At 42.6% G+C, this 21,833-nt stretch overlaps 2 protein-coding genes across 4 annotated transcripts; one reads left to right on the forward strand and one right to left on the reverse strand.

The window, feature by feature from the left end:
- Nucleotides 1-3,467: 3,467 nt before the first annotated feature.
- ugt2a5 (UDP glucuronosyltransferase 2 family, polypeptide A5) lies at nt 3,468-10,357 on the reverse strand. 3 transcript variants are annotated; one of them, XM_042723061.1, is made up of 8 exons: nt 10,074-10,158; nt 8,807-8,869; nt 8,462-8,660; nt 6,331-6,479; nt 5,167-5,298; nt 4,471-4,558; nt 4,164-4,383; nt 3,468-3,968 (listed from the first exon to the last, which is right to left on the reverse strand). In XM_042723061.1, the coding sequence occupies exons 3-8, from the start codon at nt 8,541-8,543 to the stop codon at nt 3,671-3,673; spliced, it is 969 nt and encodes a 322-aa protein (XP_042578995.1). In that variant the 5' UTR covers nt 8,544-8,660; nt 8,807-8,869; nt 10,074-10,158; the 3' UTR covers nt 3,468-3,670. The 3 variants fall into 3 exon arrangements, with proteins under 3 accessions (XP_042578995.1, XP_042578993.1, XP_042578994.1); XM_042723059.1 differs by lacking the exon at nt 8,462-8,660 and having other exon boundaries at nt 10,074-10,357; XM_042723060.1 differs by lacking the exons at nt 8,462-8,660; nt 8,807-8,869 and having other exon boundaries at nt 10,074-10,353.
- Nucleotides 10,358-13,415: 3,058 nt separating this feature from the next.
- On the forward strand, nt 13,416-16,083 carry LOC109104754. The gene is made up of 6 exons (XM_042723438.1): nt 13,416-13,708; nt 14,123-14,283; nt 14,367-14,450; nt 14,593-14,813; nt 14,976-15,135; nt 15,229-16,083. Exons 1-6 carry the CDS (start codon nt 13,416-13,418, stop codon nt 15,297-15,299), a joined length of 990 nt encoding a protein of 329 aa, XP_042579372.1. The 3' UTR covers nt 15,300-16,083.
- Nucleotides 16,084-21,833: the final 5,750 nt, after the last annotated feature.

Genomic DNA, 21,833 nt, shown 5'->3' on the forward strand with positions numbered 1-21,833 from the left:
ACAATGTCATGCACCAGGAGGAACCCAGGGCCCACTGCACTAATGTAACGCCTGACAGTGGCTCTGAGGATTGAAACATGCACACCAGTAACCTGCTGGATGTAATTTTGTAGGGCTCTGGCATCCTTGCACAACGAAGCAGTCCCCAGTCCTGCTGCTGGGTTATTGCTAAAGTCTCAGCCTCAGACATCATGCCCACGAACCGCTGGCTGAATGTATGATGCATATGGCAAAAAAAGGGAAACGCTTCAGGAGTTTCAAAGTCGTCATTGGATTGGTTGAATTATACAGGATTTCGACGTTTTTAAACATTCCGCCTGGAAACAAAGATGCCGTTATGCCAAACCCCCTCATGAAAGAAGAAAGAATCAATGTTTACAACTGTGGTAATGACCACTTATCAGAATCAACTACACACTGGATTTTCGAAAGCATGTGAAATATGAAAAGTTTGCAGCATAGACACTTTAAAATACGTTCAAGAGTTTTACACACCGGTCTGTTATTGTGGCGACACTTCCAAGCCCCTGAACATGATGCGTCTCAAAACAAAACGTGACTGGTTGTTTAACCTGTCAGTCATAAGGCCTCTTGGGCATTCCTTGGCCACTTCCCAGACCTTCTGCCATTAGTCTGAAGGTTTGGCTATGTGAGACTAGGTCGTTGCCCTGAGATATGTGGCTATGTGAGACTAGGTACGATCCTGTCAAGCTCTTTTCATGTAGCAGCCTCTCACTCAGTATCTCTTTCATGTTTTTGAAGCTGTGCAGGGAGACACACCAAGCCTCTTTGCGACAGCATGTATGTGCCATCCTGGAGGAGCTGGACTACCTGTGATTGGGTTGCAGGTGCTTCCTCTTGATACACGGAGTAAGAACCCTAACAAAATGCAAAACTAGAGACAAATCAGTTAGGAAGGATAAGGAGAGAACACTGCCTGCAAAACCATTGCCTTTTGGGGTTGTCTTGCTGTTGCCTCTCCAGTGCAGCTGTTGTCTTGTCCACTTTAATATGTTTTCATTTGAAAAAGCATATTTTTCTCTCCGTTTTGACCTTCTGTCTACACTGAGATGGCGTTTTTGTCAAGCAAAATGGAGCTTTTTGAAAACAAAGTGGATAAATTTGAAACAGTTTTCGTGTTGAAGTGTGGACTGTGAAAACAGAGGCTTTTGAAAATGGTGATGCATGTTTAGTCATGTGATGCATATCGTACCAATAGACATCTATGTTTATACTGGTAATTGTGCCTGTTATGTGCAATTTACTTTCATACTGTAGCTAAAGATATTTACTTTGTACACTCTTCATATTACAGTCCTAAAAAGATGACACAACATTTACTAACAATTGCTTTCCTGCGGCAGTTGCGTTTTAGATCAATCATGAGAGCACAACATGGAAGTGAATGATGAGATATTTCCGTAAATAATGATCCTGCCAGAAGAACTGCGTGAAAACTTATATCTGTTCCGTCTGTATCATCTCAATGAGCTTTTATGAGGTTTTACACATGCGCAATAAAGCTAATTTAATGTCTTCCAGCGTTTCAGTGTGGATGAGAAACTGCCTGAAAATGCTAATGTGGACAGAGAGCGTTTTAAAATGAAAACTCTTGTCTTCAAATGTATCAGGGTTAATGTAGATGTAGATGTGTTTAACTGACTTATTATACTGTGATAATTACGTGTTCCTTTACTTTTTTAGAGCAGTGTAGACTATTTATTATTTACCTTGAGGTTAAATCCATTATTTTAGTAAAGTTTTTGTTGTTCAAAAAACAAATGTAGTGTTTTTCACTGTGTCTGTAGTCCTCTCAATAAAAAACACAACTTTAGGAGAACTAAGCTTGTTTCTGGAGCTTACATTTTATTAAATGGAGAACTAAGTTTATTTTATTAAGAATATTTTAAGCCTATTTATGAAACTTATGAGTAATTATAGAGTAATTACTTAATTGGCAATAGATAATGTACTAACGTGTAACTACATGTAGGCTACCTGATATGTAACTAATTTATGGAACAGCCTGTACAACTTACAATGGATTATTTATGACAGTCTTGAGAGACCACCAGATCTTTGGACTCTATTGAGTAGAAATCAAGAACAACAGCAGCTCCTTTGGTTTTCATGTGCGTTAGGTTATCAGGAAGGTGAACAAACAGTGGCAAGCCCACCATTGGGACACCATGATAAACAGCCTCATACAGTCCATTTGTCCCACCATGGGTAATGAAGGCCTTTGTTTTTGGATGACCTATTTAGATAAAATAAAGTCTGTGTGTCTATCAGACATGAATTAATGTTCTTTATTACTGGCATGGCCAAAGCCAGTAAAAGTACTTATTTACCGGTTTGCAAGCACTTGTTAGAAGAAGCATTTGAGCAGTAGAAGAGGACAGCAACACCAAAACCTTCCTAGCATGACCAGATTCTACTCCACACAGCATTAAAAAAACAAACAAAGTCCCAGAAATCATGTTTAAGTAACTGCTTCTGAATAAGTGCAGTTCTAGTAAGAGGATCCAGATACGGTAGGCTATAGACCATGTGCACAACAGGATTTGGACAAAGGTCAGGTGCCTTCTGGGCTTTATCCTCATCTACCTTTTTACTACACCCCATGATGCTTTGTCCGATTTATAGGAGTAACCAAAGACTAATTCTGTGTTCTAGATGAAGTCATGTGGGAATATTGGAGTGATTGGATGTCCTGACTGATTCAGACCTCAGAGCTTTCCAGTCAATCATACCACAAGATGGCGTCATGACTCAACAAACATTTCGTGTTCTCAAATAAATAAATAAATATAGATGATCTTTATGATCTTTTATGTTAAAAAATCTGATGTCCAGGACCTCCGACAGCAAAATATCAAATCCATCTTGGGTGCTGCTAAAAATTATTTTATTTTTTTCTGACCATAGAACCCAATCCTGTTTGAAGTTCCAGTAGTGTCTGGTGAATAAATATGCTGGAGTTTTTAATTAATTCATTCATTTTTAATGTAACATAACCATGGGCTTTTACTACATGCTTTTATTGCACTCATTCTGTTATACCAAGGACACAGAAAATGGATGGAAGTATGGATGTCACCCTTCTTTGTGTTTATAGTCAAAAAGTATGAAAAATGTCAGGGCAAAAAGAGAAGAGTTTCATCAGGACAGGCATAAATCTAATCTAAAAGCTGAGTCTGACCTGCTGAACTTGGAACCCGACATAGTCTTTCCAATACACCATATTTATAATTTGGGCAGAGTCATACAAAATCTAATTTTGCTATAGATTTTAGATATTTCTATTTAAATAGACTCTGATCACTAGAAAGGGCCTGAAAATTATGAAGTAAATAAAAGGCCCTGACTCTCCAACAAGAGTTCCCTCACTGATTTAAAACCATTTTCATTACTGACTGTAAATCATCCCCTCAGTTCGAGTCTACCACTCAGCAAACAGTAATGTGTATTATATTAAAGAAATGTTTTTATTTCTGTCATCTTAGGTAATTATTGTACATAATTATTTTAACATTCACATGTATTTGTTTCAATAAGAACATACAGTTTGAAATGTAGTCAGAACACACACTGGCCATCGTACACGTGATGATGACACACGTACCATAGTCAATTGAAGGAAATACTTCTATGGGAACCTACTTTACATTCACTCTTTTTTACTCTTTTTTGCTTTGGCATCAGGACGAGTCTTTCTGAAACATTTACGGATAAGGAAACAGCATGTTTTAATAAAGAGGAATGTGATCAATGCAGCAACTGATAGTAAGAAGGCCACTACATCCAGGCAGTGGTACTGATACCAGCTCAGATTATGTGCCTGAACTCGGAGATGTTTAGCTCCTTTATGCTGCATCACAAATTCAATCCAGTAAACTGCCTGGTCCAGAGGCTTCATTGGCTGATCATGGTGGATTCTGGATAGTCTCATGATGCTCTCCTTGTATCTGATTAGAGAAGAAATTGATTTTTTTTTTAGGTTAAATTTGTTATTGTAGTGAAATTTTTGTTCAAAATTCAATAGAAATGTAGTAATACACAAACATTTTCCACCCTGTTCCTAGTCTTCTGACTAAAAAACATTTTAGTGTTATTTCTAAATAAAGGAAACTAACTGGAAAAGTCTTTTAGAGTTAACTCACAATGGATTATTTAAGACAGTCTTGAGTGCATCCACCAGGTCTTCGGACTGCATTTTGTTGATGTCAAGAACAACAGCAGCTCCTTTGGTTTTCATGTGCATTAGGTTATCAGGCTGGTCAGCAAACAGTGGCAAGCCCACCATTGGGACACCATGATAAATAGCCTCATACAGTCCATTTGTCCCACCATGGGTAATGAAGGCCTTTGTTTTTGGATGACCTATCAGATAAAATAAAGTCTGTATCTATATGACATCAGTTAAAGTTTTTCATGTATATTGAGCCCAAATGACAACACTTTCCTTACCAAGCAAATCATTCTGTGGGATCCAGTCATAGATTTTTGTATTGGGGGCAAGAGTTTCTGGTGTTTTCCCATCATAACGCCAAACAACCTGTGCAAATCACATATGGGGAATTTATTAACAGTTGTTCTAGGACCCTGGGCATATGAACACCCGAGCAGTAAATTTAATGAAAAGTTGGGTTCTGTAAAAAAAAATTTTTTTTAAAGTAAATGTATTTATTTAATTTTTTTTTTTTTAAATAATGTATTCTGGTAACCCTTTTAAAACACCTAAACTCTAAGGTTGTTAAGATAGAACATTATTGCTTTGTATGATGAGCAGATTAATTTAGACTTTAATTTGTATATAAACATATACATAGATAACCTCAAATATGGCAAACAGTGAAGCTCAAATGTGCTTGCTTTATCATGTAAAGCGATTGTCTCTTCTCAGAAGACTTAGATTAAAGTGCTTAATTCATATCGCTTGTAACAACGTGGTGTTGAGTAATTGAGAAGAGAATTTTCATTTTTGGCTGAACTATATAATTCACAATGAGTACTTTATTGCCTCATTAAAGACATTAAGTGCACAGTCTTGTACCTTTTGGTTTTTGGGATTGAAATCCCTACAGACAAAATTACTGAAATAATATTTCCAGAGCCAAGGGAGCTGTTCTATTGCTATAAAAAGATTTAAAAAAAGTTACACACCTTTTGTGGGATCTGGCCAAGAGCAGAAGCAATGGTGTTTGCTCTTTCCATTGTCAGGTTGCTGATCATGGAACCCAATGAGAACACAATGATGCCATGATCTCCTGAGCTCTGAACAAACTCCTCCAGTTCCTAAAAGACATACGAATGAGCACATACTGTCACACAAAAACTCTCTCTGTGAAGCTCATATGATCATGCACAGCGGCTGCAGGAAAATAGGACGGTGGTGCACGCATCTGATCGCAAAGCCGCTCAAGTATACGCAAATGTCAAGCGCAGTGACAGGAAGTGTGGTATATTCAGTGTCTGTGCTGCAAACATTATAATTACAGACGTAAAGTAAAAATTCGGTTAAATTATTGACTTTCCCCTATATCTAGCTTTTCATTAGTGACTTAAAACTGAACTGATTTTCTATCAGAAATAAGCTATAATGGTCAAAGTGCAGTTAACAAAATTGGACTGACACTGCAAATCCACAGTATCTTTTGAGGTCAACGTAGTGTGGGATTACAAATTTAAGAATTTAAGATCTGCTGATCCTAAATCCTGATATAACAGCACATGAAAAACTAAGGTGTACAACTACATTGTATTGGGCATTCAAAGTGAACGTGATGAACATGTTCAGCATCAGTTTACTGATTAGATGGAATACAGTTTCCAGTGAGGGGGTTTTGGCAGTTTTTTCTTCCTATTTAGTCAAACTATGTGTGAATGTTAACTGGTCTACAGTTTCAGTGACTAGGTGGCGCTTAAAACATATGGTGATCATGTTATGGTCTATAGGCATGCTGGTGCTCACAAGGCTTTAGGCCATCCGATGTAAATTAGGCCTGTTTGAGCTCTCAGTTGGGGTACATTTTCTCACCTCTGTTTAACCCCTGGGTGTAAGACCAATATGCATAAAGACTGCCAACTATAAAGTACAATGTATGCCTGCCATAGTCAGACTTTGATGACTGCACTGCCACATAGCATGTTAGGAGCTAAATGAAATGCTGCTCCATACATAAATCCACAGGCATGATGTTACAATATTACTTGATTCATTCAAGTAAGGATTGATGCAATGATGTAAAAGAAAAATATATATAAGGGCATCAAGAATATTTCAGAAGAGCAGATATTTCAAAACAGAAAGTAAAGCAAAGCCATTACCTTTGGCAGAGGCTTGGTGGGTTTGCAGTGTAGTCCTCCAACAAATTTAAAATTAGGCAGGAGTGGGCGTGGATACTCAAAATCCCAGTAAGTTCTAATCAACCAGATGTCGGCTTTTCCCATAGTCTCACACATTGTTGTGGGTTTTCCTGTGACATACGGAGATACAGTGCCACAAAAATTTAGCTTTCTTCTGCTTTATCTACAGCCTTCTTGTCCTGATCTCTTTCAATACACAATTCAGTCCATGAGTGCGCCTGCACTATACTACACTATACTGCTATAAAAATTCTATTCCAGGTATACAGTCATCTACAAGAACTTAAAGAGTGCAAAAACCCAGAGCTGCTGGACCATGTAATAAATATTATTTATTAAAAAACTTGAAAAAGAAAAATGCTACTTGTTGATTTTCAGCCTGTCAGCTATTTAATATGTTTGCTTTATTTACAGCAGCCTTCATGAATACTCAAGAAAACTGTAAATAAAGGTATTTTTAAATCCATTTGACAAAATAGACAGGTTCAAGTGTTTACATGCTTATTTTTTCTCTGTTGATTGGGTTATTTGAGGTCTACACCCCAAGTAACTAACTTTTAAGTAATCAGTTGAGTGACTGATTCAATGACTCACTCATAAAGTAATCGTCACCACATACTTCTGTATCTATGTAATCTACAGAAGGAGTGGCTAAAAGCCCCCATCACTAATGCTTGTAATGCACAATCACAAAGAAACAGAATGATACAAATAGTGAAAAAAACTATGGAAACCTGTTTCTGCCACTGAATAAAAAATAAAACAAGATAATTGTGACTTTTTAATCACACAGTTCTGATGTTTCTTTCTCGTTATTATAAATTTACATCTCTCAATTCTCACTTTGACTTTTTTCTCAGAATTGCAGGATATAAACTCACAATTCCACATTTCTGACTTTTCTCTTACAATTGCAACTTTATATCTCACAATTCTCACTTTTCTGGGGAAGTCGTGGCCTAACGGTTAGAATGTTGGACTTGCAATCCAAGGGTTGCAAGTTCGAGTCTTGGGCCGGCAGGAATGGTAGGTGGGGTGAGTGAATGTACAGCGCTCTCTCCACCTTCAATACCATGACTGAGGTGTCCTAAGCAAGGCAACGAACCCCCAACTGCTCCCTGGGCGCCGCAGCATAAATGGCTGCCCACTGCTCTGGGTGTGGGCAGTGTTCACTGTGTGTGTGCACTTTGGATGGGTTAAAAGCAGAGCACAAATTCCGAGTATGGGTCACCATACTTGTCTGTATGTCACGTCATTTTATATCCCAATTGTGAGTTTTTTTCACAATCAGTTTTTCTCACAATTCTGTCATTTTTCTTGCAATTGCGAGTTTATTTCTTGCAGTTCTGACTTATTATTGTTATTTTTTTTAGAATTGTGAGATATAAACTTACAATTGTGAGTCTAATTCTGAGGGGGAAAAAAAGAGACTATTTTCTTAGAATTGCGAGTTTATATCTCGCAATTGACTCCCCCCCAACAATTCACCCATTGCTGGAAGTTTGATTGACAGGTGATCTGACCAATCATAATGCTGAATCTGCCATTTTTTTCCAACAAACAAACCAGACAGGAGAGTAGATTAATGTCGGTGGACTTGAACTTGAAAAATAGTGCGTATTGACATCTTTCTGCATTTGAAACAAGATACCTTCTGATGTTAATTCTTTTTTTTTTTTTAAATAACTACTAACATTTAAAAACATACATTTTTTTTTAGATTGCTGGTAATCAAACAGTTGGTGGTTGCCATTGACTTCCATAGTATTTTTTTTCCTACTATGGAAGTCAATGGCAACCACCAGCTGTTTGATTACCAGCAATCTTCAAAATATCTTCTTTTATGTTCAACATAAGAAAGCAACTCATACAGGTTTGGAACGACATGAGGGTGAGTAAATGATGACAGAATTTTCATTTTTGGGTGAACTATCCCTTTAACGCCTACATGTTTGCTAAATACTGTCACACATTCTATACCTTATATTCATTAAAGAATTGGCTTTGTACATCACAATGGTAAATAGAAACTAGAAAGAGACAGACAACTGCAGAATTAATGCATAAAAGTGGCCAAAAACAAAATAATTACCCCATATTTCAGTGTAAATTGTATCAAACGTAAACTTCATGTTCAGTCTGAATATAGTTGTATGTACGATGTAGAGGAGCATGTTTTTCAGTTCTCTCTATGAAGTTCATATGGTCAGGTGATCAAGCAAAGTAGCTGCAGGAACATAGGATGGTGGTGCAGGTATCTGCAGCAACAGTACGTGCAGGATTTTCAGTGTCTGTGCCATCAAGTCAGTACATGGCATCATAGGATCAGAAAAAAAACACATCATAATGAGATTCCCGAAGTGTGTGTAAAAGATCCTCATTGTGAAGCATGCCCTTACAAACATCTTCAGCGAGCACCATAAAGTTCATCACTCACCAGACCAAGAAGATTCGCTCATATTTGGCGACTGAGTCCTTTCTTTCTCTACTGTGGAAGTTCCTGAGGACCAGCAGCTGTTTAGTTACCCACATTATTCAAAGTATCCTCTTTTGTGTTCAACAGAAGAAATAACTTTATATAGGTTTAGAACAACCTGGGTAAATAATGACATAATTTTCATCTTTGGGTGAACCATACCCAAAAATTCATCCCATCCAGAACTGTCAAAAAAGACTAATAATAATGAATAATTATAAATAATCAAATTTAAAACAACAATATTAATGTGCTTTGTTGAAAGTTTACATACTGGAGCATGTTTTCTCATGGTTTATTGTTGAGCTATGAGCAGTTACTTGTTTGTTTGTTTGTTTTTTATGGGGCGTGAATAGGTGTCCCTTATTTTGCCTTGCTGAAGGTGGCAACCCTATTTTGTGATGAAAAGTCTTTGATTGTAACTGAATACAAATATTGTTGAATTTTCTTGCTTTGCAGAATCGCACTTCCATTAAATCTACACTTGTTTAAAATATGCCTGAAAATGTCCTTTAGGCTAAATGGTCCATTTTTTTTTTTTTTTTTTTTTTTTTTTTTTTACTTTTATGTTACCTTGCAGGGCTATATTTATTCAATGGGAGTATTCCCTTATGAAAATTAACCATGGTTTTACTACAAAAAAAAAAAAACAAACAAAAAAAAAAAAAAACCCTTGTTACTATAGTTAAACCATGGTAACCACAAATTAATCATGGTTTTGCAACACTAACCATAGTTTATCCACGGTATTTGTTGTAAAACAAACAAACAAACAAACAAAAAACATTACACTTTTACTACAATAAAACCATGCAGGGTTAATTTTCTTAAGGGCTGTTTTGGCTGTACTAATACAGCTCAGTAATGTACAAAATAGCCTTTAGCCTTTATATGTGTATGTGCGCAAAGTGCATTAGTTTCTGAATATATTACTTAATTTGGGCTTAAAAGTTAAAAGAGAACTGATGGGTATGTATCTGAATATAGACCAATATCCAACTTTAAACTTTACAACAAATACTTAAGTGCTGCTGCAAGTTGTTTGCTGATGATTCAGTTAAGGTAACATATTTCAAGTCTCTTGAGTCTGTACAACGAATGAAAGCTTGACTTTGCCGTCTAGAACTTTATAACTAATCTAGAATTTAGTCAATTTGTCCACAACATAAAGATGCCCGTGAGAGAACAATCAACATTTGTGAACCACTGACATCCGTGAACATCTTACCTAATACTTCACTGTAGTAATTATCCAAACTCATCGAGGCCATCCGAAACGCGAACGAATAAACAACATACACAATCACATTTTTCACTCTTTCCATGAAGCACATGTGATCTGAGATCCAGAATATTCGCTAGCAAGTCACTGCATATGATCATGGGATCATATACCCAGCTAGCAAAAAATATCCGCACGGCTTCTTTTTGCCGCCGGCCCTAAGCTGGTGTGTTGGTTTTATCTAGTACAAATCAGCAAGTTTATGTATTATAGGTGAAAAGTCGCCAACCTTCAGCACACTATCTTAAATGTTAAACAAATATACAGCGATAGATGTGTGTGCCATCCTTTAAATGGTCTCTTAAAATAATCCACATTGCTAATCATAGTTAACCCAGCTATAGGTTACATTAGACAATAAGCCTTGACAAAATTCCCCAAACCACCCGAAAGTAAATCATATGTTGTCTAGGAAATATCCAAAACCTGGTTAAAATGTTTCCAATGAGAACAAGATACAAGAACTACACCAGGCTTAGCTAAAAAATAAATAAATAAATAAATTAGGCTACTGTAATGTTATCACTCGTCATTATATTTTGGTCAGATAACCAGTTTGGTCAGTGAACTGAGTGATCAACTGAATTAATTGATAAATGTATGCTAACTTCCACTTTTTTATTATTATTATTATTTTTTGTCACGGTCCCGCAGAGTCAGTGACTGTACATATTCGGACAGTTCCGAACCTTCTTCTGCATCCATGTTTAATAAATCCCTCCTAAAACGTGCTAGTTTACGCTTGTCAACATTGCCTCCGCGCCTCTTTTTGCCTCCAGCTAAGCCCCGCCCACCCGGAGACGTTGCAATGTTTACAAAATTTTAAGGGGTCTATAGGTGCGTCACGCTGGCGGGGATGAAACGTTTGCCGCCGAATACGTCACTCCCATTTCTTGCGAGATGCCGGCGGGCCGACTGCTTCATTTTCTTTGGCGGTTGCCTCCGTCTAATGGACCGCGGCCGGCTGGCGGCAAGCCGCTTTGAAATACAAGGATTTCTACTAAAATCGACCAGCAGCCAAGGCTATGTTTAGCATTTTGGGTGTTAGAATGGAAGTGGAACTGACAGCATTTTAACTACTTTCACATCTGAAGCGATTATAAAATCATAATAGCCTATATGTGAATTAAATCCCATATTATTATTATTATTATTATTATTATTATTATTATATATATATATTTTTAAAAGCCATTAGGGTTTATTCTTGACTCTTGATTCCATGATAAGGTAAGGTTTAGGAAATGACATTTAAATTACTTTGAAACTCTGAAGCGATAGAGTAGCCTAATAGGCTATATGTAAAATTATTTTATGCACTTAGGTGAAAATTGTTTACATTTCTTTGATTTATGCACAATTGAGACATGCATAAACCAAAAATAATTCCTTTTGTAAAACTTACTTGGCAATAAATATCTTTTTGATTCTGATTAGGTTTTTAAAATAGATATTTAATTCATGGTATGAACAATTTAGCTGAATAAATTGATGAAGTTAGACTTTTCACTAATGCCTGGCTACATCAGTGAACAGTGAAAGACATCTGCAACATGGCCAAAATCTTGGGTAGGTCTATACTTTATAATTTTTTATTAATTTGCAACCATGGTAATAGCCTATCATAAACAGGAAAATCTCTGTTTTGACCTGATCAGAAGGATAAACTAAAATCTAAAATCTCCTCTGGTTTCACAGCTGCACTGGCAGATTTATGAAATATTTAGAAATATTTCGTCTTTCTGCCATTCCAGGAAATGTCATTTTATGTCTTTCATTTTTTTCCAACCTCGATTTTTTTTTTTGACTTTTTACATGTATAAGGGATTCATTTGCAATTGCGACCTGTACAAATGTTTAAGACAGTGTCTTAAAAAAAATCTAAACACATTATACATGTTAGAAATGTATAGGTTTTCACCATTGCTGTGTTCAGGATTTTTTTGGGGCGGAGCTAAAAACGGTGGCTCGATGACGCACTGGAGCCACTGAGCTCCTGGCCCCTCCCCAAACAACATAACTAGAGCACACATTCGCATCAGTTCGCCGCTCAATCGCGAGTTTCTTTGGACTACCATCGTTTAAGTAAGTACATGTTTCCTTAACGCAATATATGTTTACATTGTTTTTAGTTTATCTTTGTAAAATCTTGTATCTGTAGTCATCTTTGTCATCTTCAGCCTTACTAGTAATCCCCAAGCTAAAGTAAATACACAGGCCGTAAAGAAAGCTAAGTTCAGCCTTTGATTACTCGAATAGTTTGTCCGCTCATGTTTTGACAGGTGATTAACTTTCTGACGAGATAGATCTACTTTATATTGTTACTTACTTCAAGCAAAGGCGTTTAGAGTTTTTACTTTCCGCCATGTTAACAATTCTAAGATACGTTTATTCCATGGCGTTTATACGAGTGTGAGTGTGAGTACGTATGTGTTTTAAGTTAGTTTTGGTCAGTCGAATTAACTACGTAAACAGTTACTTGTATGGACAATTATGCCGCCGCCCATGTGGTAATGTGGTTCCAGCAGTAGGTAGCAAAATCTACGACAAAACTGATCAGTATAACTTGTGTTGTTTTCTAAACTAAACCGAATGATGATACCAGTAACGTTAGGTTGTTTTCATTTGTTTGTTCCGACACGCACGCTGCTAGTCTAGTTCAGAGTGTTAGCTAACACATGCTGTTTTGCCTTTGTTACAGTAACTTACACACTGAGGTTAAGCAATGTTGCCAGTTACATTACATGTAGAAATGTAACTAGCTACAGTAGGTATCCAAAGCTTTACATCTAGAAAGACTTAAGTATAACTTAAATTATTTGGTGTTTTCTAACAAAGCAGAATGATGGTTGTTTAAATTATTTTGTTTGTCAGATCAAAGTATGCTGCTAGTTCAGCTCACAATGTAGCTACAGTGACTAGCAAGTGTTAGCTAGCACGTGCTGTTGCTACTGTACTTCTAGGATTTAAGGGGATTATGATGAGTTATTTATCCTGAAGTGCTGTACTTTTTATGTTTGAGGACAGTGCTTTTCACTTGAATCACTACACTGAATGAGTACATTTTATTTTTTAACAAATTTCACTGTTCCACGTTTGGCTGATCTTTTTTTTTTTTTTTTTTTTTTTCTACAGCATAGCTACTGTATATTCCTAACGTTAACAATGTTTTACCGTACAAAAACTCTTTAAGATACCTTCACCCAAAAAAAACTCAAAAACTTCACACAAGAGACCTACTGTTGGACAATCGTTTTGGCTTTAAAGGTAAATGCATTGTTAGTTACAATGTCTAGTTACTGGGCCAAAAGGAGACGAATATTGAAAGGAGTTGAGAGGGACAAACAGGAAATTGCAGCTGCAAACAATGCTCTACTTGCTGTTATTCCTGACTTTGACCAAGTAAATCCTCCTGTTAATGAACATCAACATGGAATGGCTCCAACAAGCCATGGACAAACTGTAACCCCTGAAGCACAGGAAATAACTGTTGATGAGGTGTATGAACCTGGTGAAATTTTTTCCTCAAGCACAGAAGATAGTGAGGAGGAAGAGGATTGCCTAAGGACACAATTGGCAGGGTGGGCTATTGACAACATGATCCCCCATGTGGCTCTGGGTAAGCTTTTAACCATTTTGTCCAAGGATCATCCAACCCTTCCTAAAGACCCAAGAACCCTTCTGAAAACAGTGACTTGTGTTAAAACAACAGAACTCTCAGGTGGTGTATACCATCACTCTGGAATTGAAAGTGGAATACTATCGCAGTTTTTAGTGTCTCCTGAATTATTTTTACGTCAATGATTATCAATAGGAGAAAGTCATCGCTCTGTAATTGGCCCTTGGACTCCCCTGGCATCTCGTGTACAGCATGAAGTTTTCAGCTATGAAGGTATATTTTAGGCCTATGTCTTAGTGTCCAGTGTTTTAAAAGTATTGAAAATAGTGCCTTTAGGTGTTTTTTTTTTTTTTTTGTTGTTGTTTTGTTTTTGTAGATTTCCAGAGTCCAGAATTCCAGAACAAAGCCGTGAGAATGAGAACCAAGCCCTTAGGGAGGAGAACCAAGCCCTTAGGGAGGAGAACCAAGCCCTTAGGGAGGAGAACCAAGCCCTTAGGGAGGAGAACCAAGCTCTGAGGGAAAGCACTGCACGAGCAGGTAAGAACATGCACAAAAAAGTCAAACTTAGGAAAGAGTACGTGATGTATGTACAAAATTACCATATGCCTTTCATTTTGTAGCTTCGGATGACAGCGGCTCACTTCAAGAGCAGGTGAAGCAAGTTGGGACAATGTTGAAGACGTTTGCTCGCACTGGGCAATCAGGTACAACTTGCAAACAACACCTGTGGTTGTTGGTTTAATTCCCACTGGGGCCACCTATACATGTAGTAGACCTAGATATAAATGTCATAGTTTAGTAGTTGAGGGGACCAGGACTGACTATTATTTTATTTAACCCCTGTAGGTGCAGATCAGACCTTAATGCTGCGACGTCTTGGAGAGTTTGGCGATGTTGTGCGTAGCATGGACAACAAAATGGACACTATGCTGCAACATTTCAGTGCCAATGTGTCTGTTGGAGAGTTATCCCTGCCAGGGGATCTGTTACTCCCCCTAGACACCCAGGAAGATTTGGCGTTGCTTGACAACAGTTTGAGGCAGGATAAAGAGCTCCAGGAACGATTTGTAAGTGTGCTGATTTCGTTTATAACTCCATAGGGTAATGTAAAAAGTAGAATTAAGATTGTACACTGCATATTCTACAGTCTGAATCCACAGCCTGTCACATTTTATATTTATGTATGATAAGCTTCAGAGAAATGTAATTTGTAACGCTTGGATTTTCAGCTTCGGTTTTTGGCAATCAAATGTGGGAGGGACCTAAAGACAACCGTCTGGCGGATGCTTCAAAGTATCTTCTCTAATCACCTTTCCATCAATACAACCTGGACTGGAGTTAGGGATAAAGCATGTTTTAGAGACATGTTCCTGAAGACCATTGTTCAAAGTAAGTTGGATGTAAAAAAAAAAAAAAAATGTTTAGTAGATGTGTATGGCATTATGCCATTCAAATGGAATGACAGATCTGTATTTTCTACAGGAGCCATCCGCAAGAACCAACACAGGATGCCACTGATGAAGCCGTCCAGGTTAACGTTACGCGTTACCTGAAAGGAGCATCTGACCGTAAAGGCGGAAAAAGGCGCCGCACAGCTGAGAGGGACCCACAGCCGACCCCTTAAACCTAGGCTGACTACTGACACCCCAGCATCAACTGGAACCCTTTCTTTATCCTGCAGTCAGTAACATCAAGACCCCTAAAGAAGCCAGAAGTGTCAGACTGCACTCCCCAATCCACACTGTTCACTGTGGATATTATCATAGTGCTTAACTCTTATTATATTGTAAAATATAGCTTGTAAATCCTTGTGCCACAGGTCAGCATTGCAGTTATATCTGTTCTACTACTTTTTTTACCTCAGTATTTTTTATATATATGTGAAGATGTTTATCACAGATACAAGAGACATCTTGTACCCCAGGTCAGCAATGCCATTATAATGGCCTATTCTACTCCAGAGCTTTATTCTAAATTATTACCACTTACCTTATTGTTAGAAATGGCTTGTAAATGTGATGTTATACCTGAATTTTTTTTGGTGTCCTGCACATTCTTTGGTACCAGATATACTCATTACTTATGTTTACTGGTAATTCTTTTCATCCCAGAGCTGACAATTATTGCCCGTGTTATAATTTGCTTGTAAGCTAAGGCTGTTTTTTTTTTTTTTAACAATTTAATTGGAAACCTGCATGTTCTTTTGTGTGTGTGTGTGTGTGTGTGTGTATATATTTTTTTTTCTCTTTTTTTCTGTTATTTATATTTCAGGGATCTGACATGTTTCAATGACAGTTACTGTACTTTGAAATGTGGAATTAAAACATCAAATGGAAATTTGTCTGGTTTGATAAATCATTATTCTTGATAAACTGCATGATAGATAGATAGATAGATATATATATATATTGTCACCGGGTGAAGAAACACTCGACAAGATGTACGTGAATTAAATGCCCCGGAGGGTGGGTTTATTGATACGTGAAGGGTGCCTGGTGAAGTGTCCTGATCCGCTTTCTGCTGGTTGGTGCTTCCCGTGTGCTCTCCGTGCTCTTTGGTGCCAATCAAGGTGAAAGTGGGTGTCCTGACGTGCTCCAAAGTGTGTGGGCTGTCGGTCACTCGCTGCTTTCTGTGAAGGAAGGAGAGGGGGATTAGACCAGTGTTGCATTCGGTTCGAGAACTTCCTCTGAGTGAAACGTGCTCCTTTTAAATGTGCTGGCTGATTGGGAGCAGCTGTGACCGATCAGCCGGTGACGAGGACGTGCATGTGTCTTTGCTTTGGTTTCCAGGGTGACGCTGATTCCTCTGGGAGTGCTCGTCACATTCCCCCCCCCCAAGCGTGTTCTGGTCCTGCGAAGACATGTAGAAAGTAGGGGTGAAATTAGGGGAGGGTGGGGAATGACCCCTGACAGACCTGCATAAGCTGTCCAGATCCGGGAGAGGCCATCGGCGTTCGCTTTGGCGGCCCCAGCTCGATGGCGGACTTCCAAGTGGAAGTCCTGGAGCCCTAGGAACCAGCGAGTCACCCTGGCGTTGGTGTCCTTGGCGCGGGCCATCCACTGTAGGGGCGCGTGGTCGGTTACCAGGGTGAACTTGCGGCCCAGGAGGTAGTAACGGAGCTCCAGGACTGCCCACCTGATGGCCAGGGCTTCCTTCTCCACGGCAGCGTACTTCCTCTCGGCGGGGGACAGCTTCCTGCTGATGTAGATGATCGGATGCTCCTCACCTTCCTGGATTTGGGAGAGGACCGCTCCTAGTCCTGTGTCGGAAGCATCCGTCTGCAGCAGGAAGGGGCAGCTAAAGTCCAGGGCGCGGAGTACCGGCGAGGACGTGAGTGCTGCTTTCACCTGGGAGAAGGCTTCTTCCGCCGACGGGGTCCAGCATACTTTCTCCGGCTGCCCCTTCCTGGTCAGGTCTGTCAGGGGGGCGGCTAAAGAGAAGTTGGGGATAAAACAACGGTAATACCCCGCCAACCCCAAGAAGGCTCGTACCTGGGTCTTTGTCTCGGGTCTTGGTGCGGCGTGGATGGCCTCAACTTTCTTGTCTTGCGGCCGGATGAGTCCTCGGCCGACTTGGTAGCCCAGGTACTTGGCCTCAGAGAGGGCTAGGTGGCATTTGCGGGGGTTTGGCGGTAAGTCCAGCCCGCCGGAGCTCCGAAAAGCACCCTCCGCAGACGATCCAGATGTTCGTCCCACGCCTCGGAGTGGACCACGACGTCATCCAGGTAGGCGGCCGCGTAAGCTTGGTGAGGCCGCAGGAGGATGTCCATCATCCCCTGGAACGTCGCGGGGGGCCCCATGTAGGCCGAAGGGAAGGGTCCGGTACTGCCAGTGGCCACTGGGGGTGGAGAGAAGGCGGTTTTCGGCTTGGCGGCCTCGGAGAGCGGTACCTGCCAATAGCCCTTGGTGAGGTCTAGGGTGCTAATATACCGGGCCCTTCCTAGCCGGTCCAGCAGTTCGTCCACCCGAGGCATGGGGGTACCCGTCGAATTCGGAGACTTCGTTCAGGCGGCGGAAGTCGTTACAAAAGCGGAGGGTGCCATCCGGCTTTGGGACCATCACAATGGGGCTGGACCACGGACTCCGGGATGGTTCTATTACCCCCAACTTTAGCATCTGTTGGACCTCTTCCTCAATAGCCTGCCGACGAGCCTCCGGGACTCGGTAGGGCCATTGCCTAACAATGACTCCTGGGGGCGTCCGGATATGATGTTGAATCACGTTGGTCTGCCCGGGCTGAGAGGAGAACACATCCTGGAACTGACTGACCAGGTGCTGCAGCTCCGTCTTCTGGGCAGCCGAAAGGTGAGGGTTGATATCCTCAACCACGGGCTCGGTGAGGCTCAGGGCAGCTACTTGGTCCCGGGTCCCAACCCATTTCTTTAGGAGGTTGATGTGGTAGAGTTGCTCCGCCTGCCGTCGTCCCGGCTGTCTCAGGCGGTAAGTGACCGGTCCAATCCTCTCCACGACCGAGTAGGGTCCCTTCCAGGAGGCCAGAAACTTTGCAGGCGGAGCTGGGGACCAGGACCATGACGCGGTCTCCCGGTTGGAACTCCCGTGGTTGGGCTGCCCGGTCGTAATGACGTTGCTGTGCCTGTTGGGCCCTGGTGAGGTGTTCCCGGACTAACGGCATCACTCGGTCGATCCGTTCCCTCATTTGTCGGACCTGTTCGATGACGATCCAGGCCCGGCCAATGGAAGCGGTCGCGGATGCGTTGAGCGGTATTGGCTGCCGCGAGGTGTCCTGCCATGGGGTGGGAATGGGCCAGCTCTAGAATGGTCTCGGTCTTGGCCCGAGGCACAACTAGTAACCTTTTCTCCTCCCCCCTACGCTGGGCGACACAATACAGCAGGCCATTCTCTACAACAAAATGTGGGAGAGGGTGGGGCCGGGGGAGGACGTCCTCTCCATCCACGACTCACACCTGGCTCCAACAGTGCTTGAGTCGGTCGTCCTCCCGCTGTTCCTTGGCGAAAGAGCCCCCTCCAGCGGCCTGTTGGTAGACATCATAAAACAGATTAGTGGACTGGGAGGGGGCCTCACCTTCTCTCCCACTGTCGGAGGCGAGCAGGGCCGGTCGGCGGCGGGGGTCCAGGCGGCCGCCTCGGTCTTCGACGGTTCCCCTTGGGGCTGGCAGGCTGAGTGGCGGCGGACAGCAGCTTCTCGAAGCCGGGCCAATCCCTTCCGAGCAGTACGGCCACTGGCAGGTCCTTCACCAGGCCTACCTCCACCGGCCAGGTGCCCTGGGGGGATGAAAAGACCATCTCACGGGCCGGTACTTGGCGAGTGTCTCCGTGCACACAGGTTATCGGTAGGTAGTTTTTCCGTCCGCTTCGAGGGGCGCACAGTCGCGACTGGATGAGGGTGGTTCTGCACTGGGCATGGGCTCATCTCGCGGTGGGGGAACCGTCGGCCTGCTGACTGGTCGCGCGGTGCCTTCGAGCGGGCGTCGCTCCTGGACCACCCTCCGGGGGGAATGGCGGCAGCCGGTCCCCCTGCCCCGCTGTGATGGACAGCATCCGCCAGCTCGATCGCCTCCACCCAATTCCCGGACGTCACGTGGGTTCCTCATGCCGACGGCCTGTCGGTGGGCGCGAGTCAGTGCGCGCAGGAGGCGATCGACCACCACTCGTTCCGCTACCTGCGCTGGGGTGGGGTTTCCTTCCAACAGCCAGTGCTGGGCGATGCGGCTGGGTTCAACCGCCTGGGCACGGGCTGGCACCCGGGGCTTGTATTCCCACTCGTGGAACTGCTGGGCGGCGCTCACAGGAGAGAGGCCCAGCCTTGCCAGAATCTCTCGCTTAACTTCGATATAGCTGTCGGCACTTGTCAGGGGGGGAGCGAGAAGTAAGCCCTCTGTGCTTCACCGGTGAGGAGGGGTGCCAGCGCACGTGCCCACTCATCCTCTGGCCATCCCTCTCGGTGGGCGGTGTTTTCAAAGACCTGAAGGAAGGCTTCCACATCGTCATCGGCCGTCATCTTAGGTAACAGATGGGTGGCTTGTGCCCGAGGCTCAGGTAGCGGATCGCGCTGGGCCGCGGCCGCCCAGACGACGGCGAGTTCATCCTCCGTCCTGCCCAGGCGAGTGGCGAGGTGTTCCGCTATTTGCTGCTGGCGGATGCTTACTTCAGCGAGGCGTTGTAAGACGTCCTCCATCGCGTGCCGCCTTCCGTGGTGCTGGTGACAGAAACAGGGAAAAAAAGGAAAAAAAAATTAGGCGTTGGGGCGGTGATCTTGTCGGTGATTCCTCACTGTAATGCCCGCATTCTCCACCACTGTCACGGGGTGCAGAAACACTCGACAAGAGGTGCGTGAATTAAATGCCCGGAGGGTGGGTTTATTGATAAGTGAAGGGTGCCTGGTGAAGTGTCCTGATCCGCTTTCTGCTGGTTGGTGCTTCCCGTGTGCTCTCCGTACTCTTTGATGCCAATCAAGGTGAAAGTGGGTGTCCTGACGTGCTCCAAAGTTTGTGGGCTGTCCGTCACTCGCTGCTTTCTGTGAAGGAAGGAGAGGGGGATTAGACCAGTGTTGCATTTGGTTCGAGAACTTCCTCTGCTGAGTGAAACATTGTGCTCCTTTTAAATGTGCTGGCTGATGGGGAGCAGCTGTGACCGATCAGCCGGGACAGAGACGAGGACGTGCAGGTGTTTTGCTTTGGTTTCCAGGGCGACGCTGATTCCTCTGGGAGTGCTCGTCACAATATATATATATAAGCGGCGACCGATCGCTCGAAAATAGCGTTTGCCTCCGACGGGCCGCGGAAGGGTCGCCTTTGATATAACGGCGGCGGGACGGTGGTTGGCCTGCGGAACGAAGGCGGTAGGAAGGCGGCTGCTGCTTCTAAAAAGAGGCTGCCGCCGGCGGTGCACCGTCAAACGTGTTTGCGATTACGCCATTCTGACGCTTCTACTGCCGCCGGAGCGCCGCCGGCGGTCCGCCGACTCATTGCTATCTGGGTAAGAGCACATCAAACTTTAAAGCCGTTAAGCGACTGATAAGCGTTTCGCAGCACACGGTCGCACATAATCTGGTGCATTTCGCGCACTTTCCCCAACACATCCACGATCTGGAGACCGATTTGGACCATATTTGGTAAGGGATACTGCATCCAGATATTGATCAGCTGTTCGCTCAGACTGTGCACCTCGTGCGCCTTCAAAGGCACATCAAACACCAGATACTGAAAACTCTCCTGCTGTGTGAAGTTGTTGGCGAGGCTGAGTTCACCAGAACCGTCACGCTGTGAATGCGGTTCAACAGTTCGCCCACAATGTTACGCATGTTGTACCAGTGGCTGTATTCTCCCGGCAGCACAAGAACATTACCACAATGCGTAAAGGTCAAGTCACTGAATTGGACGATTAAGAGAAGTGTAAATGACTTTCCCAAATATTGCATTTTAGCACTCACGAAGACGCAGTAGGCAACCAGATTGTTTGATGTGAGGGGGTTTCTCTTTGGGTTTGGATTAAGATACCCAGGCTCTGGGCGTACCCATGCAGGGGGAATGTTTCAGTATAGGCTGAGCAGGACTTTGGACTCATGTCACTTCACGTCACATCAACTTCAGGTCACATCAACGAGAGTCTACGATTTCTTGTTGGCAAGATTTTGTACCTTTTTCGTAACCCCCCCCCATGTAGAGAGATATACTGTATATACTGTATATAGCCTACACAAATGGACCCTGAAAAACCTGAGACTGAGGATTAATGGTAGGTTTAGCTTCTGTGCCAGCAGCTCCCCGCACATGAAAAGGGGGTCTGCAAGTAAGACGTCAAACTTCTCTTTTCTCCACTTCTCCAGAAGGTCTTTTCTGGCAAAGAGTTCCCTGCACACAGCCTGATTCTGTTCTGTGGCTAAGTCAATCATCCCCTTGAGCTTCATTGAAGCCTTGATGACATTGTCATTGGGTAGATCATGAGTCCAGTATTTCAGCATCCTTTCCATATTCTCCAGGATGTCCTGCTTTGTGTGAGGCACCTGTAGAATATCCACATTGTAGCCCATGGATGGGGTGGTGTTGACAGACGGAGTAGCTGTGTGGGTCACCACTGTGATATTGTGTCCTCTTGAGATCAATGCAT

Source organism: Cyprinus carpio, chromosome B5, assembly GCF_018340385.1.
Source record: "Cyprinus carpio isolate SPL01 chromosome B5, ASM1834038v1, whole genome shotgun sequence".
Lineage (NCBI taxonomy): Eukaryota > Metazoa > Chordata > Actinopteri > Cypriniformes > Cyprinidae > Cyprinus > Cyprinus carpio.

Coding starts and splice junctions, on each gene's coding strand:
- ugt2a5 (XM_042723059.1), bottom strand. CDS start 10,179: ATGTGCTTCATGGAAAGAGTGAAAAATGTGATTGTGTATGTTGTTTAT. Junction 5,299..6,330: donor CCACCAAGCCTCTGCCAAAG/GTAATGGCTTTG, acceptor TATGTCTTTTAG/GAACTGGAGGAGTTTGTTCA. Junction 3,969..4,163: donor ACTGTCTTAAATAATCCATT/GTGAGTTAACTC, acceptor TTCTCTAATCAG/ATACAAGGAGAGCATCATGA.
- LOC109104754 (XM_042723438.1), top strand. CDS start 13,416: ATGTCTAGTTACTGGGCCAAAAGGAGACGAATATTGAAAGGAGTTGAG. Junction 13,709..14,122: donor CTAAGGACACAATTGGCAGG/GTGGGCTATTGA, acceptor TTGTTTTTGTAG/ATTTCCAGAGTCCAGAATTC. Junction 14,451..14,592: donor TGCTCGCACTGGGCAATCAG/GTACAACTTGCA, acceptor TAACCCCTGTAG/GTGCAGATCAGACCTTAATG.